The sequence below is a fragment of the Punica granatum genome, chromosome 2 (assembly GCF_007655135.1).
Source record: "Punica granatum isolate Tunisia-2019 chromosome 2, ASM765513v2, whole genome shotgun sequence".
NCBI lineage: Eukaryota > Viridiplantae > Streptophyta > Magnoliopsida > Myrtales > Lythraceae > Punica > Punica granatum.
In genome coordinates this window covers 7,654,379-7,659,465 of record NC_045128.1, presented here as the reverse complement: position 1 = coordinate 7,659,465, position 5,087 = coordinate 7,654,379, and the positions used below count along the sequence as shown (strand labels likewise).

Below are 5,087 nucleotides of genomic sequence, written 5' to 3'. Positions count from 1 at the left end.
TACAAAATCGGACATCTGTCCGAAACATCGATCTTTGTCGAAACAAAGAGAATGACGCTATCATTAAGTCCTATATGAAAATTCACTATTTCAAATTACAAAACCAGTCCCCCCAAAATGTTCCTCTCCCTTCAATAATTTCAATCCAAATTGGGCCAACATAATTGACACACTTCACATCCCATCCCCAACGGAAGCACTAATAACAAATCATTAGCTTCCATTAGATACACCCTCCTTATGGCTCTGAAAACTTCGCCCTCGCACTCAACATATGTGGTCGTATAAATTACCGAGCCTCTATGACGCAGAAAATGTACAGCTTTAAGGGTGTCAAATAATCGGCCAAAGAATACCATAAGAGCCAAAAATAGTTGAGCTCAGATTGTGGTGTAGTTCGAGAACAGATCCAGCAAGTTGTCCAGTGCTTCAGGATAGAATTTCCTCGCGAATAAGTAGCATGGCCGCTTCACTCCGTTCCAGAGGCAAGGCTTTATTTGCTCTTCATGCTAAAAGTATCAGAACAATCATTTCAGATCAGAAATTACTCATAATATGCAAAAAAGAAAAACATGCCCGAGGACTCTGGATTTATGGTTCCCATACCTTGTCATCACTTGTCACATGTATACTTACGTCAATTGACTGCAAAATACCAAAAACACAAAAAGCTAATCATAAATCTTTGCTTAATTGCTTAGCTAATCAAACACAACAGTTGGAACAAATCAATTCCAAAGCTCGAAGCTAAAAACTCAACCAGACAGGAGTGTGAGTTCATGTCCTAATATCATGAAATTCCCCCAGAAAGTTAAAAAGTTCAGATCTTCTTGTTCATCACAAAGAAAGGAGGAAATAGAAAGCCAATGTATACGACATAATCCTGATACTGCCACTTAATAGCTTACAAGCAGATCGACCCATATGCAACCCCCTCTGTTCTATCAATTCTCGGTAGACATGAATTAAAATGTTAACCACATTAGATAGAAGTGTCAACACAAAATAAATAAATAAATGAATGAATGAATAAATAAATAAATAAGTAATAAATAAATAAAGATAAACCATACCGTTATATTCTTTAAAAGCTCGTAAGTAACGTCCTGAGCCCTGTATGACTTGGGATGCCACTTTCTTTCAGACCAATCAACGTGTGTTACCGACCAAGTTGCTATTCCACCAGGATCAACCATCTGAAATCACGACGCAAAAAAACCCTTTTTCAATCTGAGTCATTCAATTGGGAATTTCTGCAGAATTATATAAAAGAAAGTTTATCTTTCTCACACTGAAGAAAGTCGGCAAGTAATGTTCATCAGCGATGCAGTTCTTGCCCTCGAGACCTGGCTGTAATTTTAATAATCAAGCACCTACATCAGTTGCACTGCTACTTCAACATTCAATTGCCACTTGTCAAAATCATTAACTGAATGAAAATTAATTTGTCATGCCTCAAGAAACAAAACTGAATAAAACCAACAGATGAATCAATATATAAACATTGAGAAGCAGAGTTAACCTTGCAGTAATCCCGGAATTTTGTATAGTATAAATGATCAGCCATAACAATCAACGCATGTTGCCGCTTCATGGTGAACCACTGCAATAATAATTTTTTGCCAGTTAACACCCAATTCATATGCCTAATCAAAGCCATTCATCTGCATGCTACTTCGGATCAAAAATATTTACAATTGCTCATTTTGAAGTTACCAAAATACCTGGGCACCCTTTCGAAAGTCTTTCTTCTCGACTTCAGGTAGCATGTGCTCAGAATATCTGCCATTTCCATGGGGACCAGGATCATAGAAGCTATACAGGAAAGAAAAAGCAAAAATGAGAGGGAGAAAAGTTTCGATCAAAATCATATAAGTCAAAGCAGGAAAAAAATTAAGAAAATGGACAACTTGGAACTATGTCCATCAGCTCACATAAAAGGCCACTATATTGCTTTTGTGACATATTCATGTCGTGATTTAATTTGAGTTTCGATCTTATACGGTGCCAAATATGTTTAATTTAAAAGTGGATCTAGTCGTCTCATTTCGAGCTAGGCGCACATATTTCTCTTGTTAATATCATGCCATGTTCTTGACATCAGGTCATTTCAAAAATTTTCATTCTTAACCATACTTGAGTCCTGGGTACTGATAATCAAACTGTTATAGAGGTAGATTGCTTACCAGTCAATAAAGCTGATGTTTGTGTGCATTAAATAGTCATATACATAGTCAAAACTATGCAACGGCACACAGCTGCAAGAACAGAGTAGATTAGAACAGTAAGAGAGAAAGAAGGATGGAGAGGAAGGGGGTTGAGAAGGGGAAGCGAGAGAGAGAGAGAGAGAGAGAGAGAGATGAATTTATACTTATATAAAATTACTAGAGATAGGCTGATTACCTATCAGAAAGTAAGACAAAATGTTGATTATCGGGATCTTTCAGAGCATTCGCCAATAACCTCTTCTCAGCGTCGATCATGGAAATTTTCCCCCAAACTACCTGCTAATAGGCATTGAATCAATTCCACAAATTCAGAACAGACATGATAAGAGTACAAGGAAGCTTCTCCAAGATATATCTTTATAAAAGCCTGTTGCTATTGAATTGACATAAACGATAATGAAAAAGGCCAAAGCATTTAAAGATTCATGAACCTGCTCACTGCGTATATCGCGATTAATAAAGTAGCGGCTAACATGTACTGGCTTTTCTTTAGAGGCATGCACATAGACCGTAAATCTTCCCTCATGACCCTGCTTAGACCAAAACATCTACGTCCAATCAATCAAAAGGAGAAATGATACGCCAAATTTTCTCAAAGCATAGATAATGAAGTCTCACATGGAAGAATTTCTCCCATAGCCTCTCAAAAGGGAGCGAACCCAGGCTCAAGAACATGAAGGCAATCTTCGAGTTCCTTGTTTCAATTGGAGAAGTATTCAAGATATCCCTTATAACAACACGAGATGCGATCTCTTCATCAGTGTACTCTCTCGCAGGAGCTGGTGGGAGCCAATCAGAAAGAACCTTACAGCCTCTAGAGGAGAATATGTAGCAGGTGGAGCTGCTTTGTGGAGGGTAAACATATGCGCAGATCAGGAATAAAATGACCAAAGAGATTAAGACTATGATCCAAACAGGCTTCTTTAACTGACTCCGGGCATGGCGGTGTCCAGCTAAGAGCTGAACCTCGCCCATGCCTAATCTCCAACCCTTAGCTGTCTTCATTCAGAAGAAGACCTCAAATTACGGCATCACAGCTGAATTATCTCCTCACAGCATCCCTCATATTTTTTACACCGAATATTGAATGACCAAGAAGAGCTGCTAGTTGGGTTCTGGAAATCTGAAAGCAAAAGAGGAAACACCACCTGTCAATGATTTTTTGCCATATTTATCAGTCCCGAAATGCAGCACCTGAAACAGGATTAGAAATTTGTGGATGGGCTAACCTAAGCAGATAAACCGATCGTGATTAAGCAAATTCCACAAAACAAGAGTGGGCAGAGATTCTAATTTCCCCCCAAAGAATTGGCAATTTAGGAGGGAATTAACTCTCCCACAAAATTTTAATATATAAAATCCTATGCAAAGCAAGACTGGACTTGGAAGCATAGAGACAGAAGAGAGAGACCGAAATCTTACTCCATTTCACGAAAAATAAAAATAAAAATAGAAACAGAACAATCATGCATCGTACATTACAGGGAGTAACATGGATCCAACAGGAAAAACAGAAGCTTTATGTGACACGAGCTCGCTCATAATCGATCCATACGTAACTCATTGTGCAATGAATGCATCCGGTGATAAGTTCACATAATAACCGAAAAGAGCACATTGAAGATGCATCGAGAGATCAAAGGAGAAAAACTCATCAGTTTGACCTCGAGATGGGATTTCTTGAAGACACAGATATATCTTCTGCACATAAGTATAGGCAGCAGCATAAAAACTAACGAGATGATCTCATGAGGATCAAGAGTTGCCCAACTACTAAAACCAACCCATAATTCAAAACCAACAGACAAGAAATCCAATAATGTCTGGAATAAAGTCAAACCAATGCAATACACCATACTTCCAGAACAGCTTGGAAGCAACTCACTCAAACACCACAATTTCCAATCCAAATCCAAAATCGACAACGACCCATTGCGCAGCACTGGCAACACCATTCACTCAACCAAAGTTCAACGTCAAAAACGCAGAATTTGGCACGAGAATTGCACATCAAACAGAAATCCCACTTCCCCCTTCCATTTATTTTCCCATGAATCCAGACAGAATCAGAGCCCACACACACCTGACAGATTGCTCGAGGTGGGTCGTGGCAACAACCCGAGTTGAGAAAGATCCCCTTTTGGGCGAACCCCACAAATCTTGACCCGAAGATCTATCTACACGACCCTTTTGAGCTCCCCTCGTCCTATTGCTCTTCAAGATCTAGGGCACAGCGAGAATACGACCAAAAGCGGGGAGAGAGAGAGAGAGAGAACAGGAGAGGGGATGGGGAAGGAGACCCAGAGGGACCAATCGCATATAAAATTGTGGGTTCTTAGTAATTTGGTAAATTCCGTTGATCCTTGAGACGACGATTCGTTGGTGCGCTCTCTGCTCTGTCTCTGTGTGTGTGGGAGACCTCTCCAGTTTCCTATTTGTATTGAGCGTCTGTGTGTCTTTCTCTCTCTAAAAAGCTTCTCTGAAAGAGGAGAGAGAGAATGATGAGAGAGAAAAGTCCAAAACGTCGTTTTTGGTTCTGAAAAATAAATTAATAAAATGAGAAAAAAAATAAACAAGAAAGTTTCAAGGAAGAAAAATAATAATAATAATAATAAAAGAAAGCCGGCCGCTTCTTCTTTGAATTAATTCCCCATCCCGATCTGTGACCTGTTTGTTTGCGATTCAGAAACAGGCAATTTCTTCTCCTGTTTTTGACAAAAATTCTTAATAATTTTATTATCTCATCACATTTTAGGAGAAAGTATTAATAATATCGTAATATTGTAATAAACGAAAAGTTGGGTGTTAACAATTGTGACGGTCTAATTAATTCTTCCCTGTTTTAGTTTTATATCATAT

General features: G+C 38.8%; 1 protein-coding gene across 3 annotated transcripts; it reads right to left on the bottom strand.

The window, feature by feature from the left end:
• Positions 1-4,701, bottom strand: LOC116197298 (glycosyltransferase BC10-like). 3 transcript variants are annotated; one of them, XM_031527393.1, is made up of 11 exons: positions 4,312-4,701; positions 2,847-3,376; positions 2,660-2,758; positions 2,404-2,507; positions 2,187-2,258; positions 1,725-1,815; positions 1,523-1,603; positions 1,291-1,350; positions 1,074-1,196; positions 607-645; positions 1-509 (listed from the first exon to the last, which is right to left on the bottom strand). In XM_031527393.1, the coding sequence occupies exons 2-11, from the start codon at positions 3,231-3,233 to the stop codon at positions 381-383; spliced, it is 1,185 nt and encodes a 394-aa protein (XP_031383253.1). In that variant the 5' UTR covers positions 3,234-3,376; positions 4,312-4,701; the 3' UTR covers positions 1-380. The 3 variants fall into 3 exon arrangements, with proteins under 3 accessions (XP_031383253.1, XP_031383252.1, XP_031383254.1); XM_031527392.1 differs by having other exon boundaries at positions 2,847-3,351; positions 4,312-4,697; XM_031527394.1 differs by having other exon boundaries at positions 2,404-2,504; positions 2,847-3,351; positions 4,312-4,695.
• Between the last annotated feature and the right edge of the window lie 386 nt (positions 4,702-5,087).

Coding starts and splice junctions, on each gene's coding strand:
- LOC116197298 (XM_031527393.1), bottom strand. CDS start 3,233: ATGAAGACAGCTAAGGGTTGGAGATTAGGCATGGGCGAGGTTCAGCTC. Junction 2,508..2,659: donor GCGATATACGCAGTGAGCAG/GTTCATGAATCT, acceptor AATGCCTATTAG/CAGGTAGTTTGGGGGAAAAT. Junction 510..606: donor ATGTGACAAGTGATGACAAG/GTATGGGAACCA, acceptor TGATACTTTTAG/CATGAAGAGCAAATAAAGCC.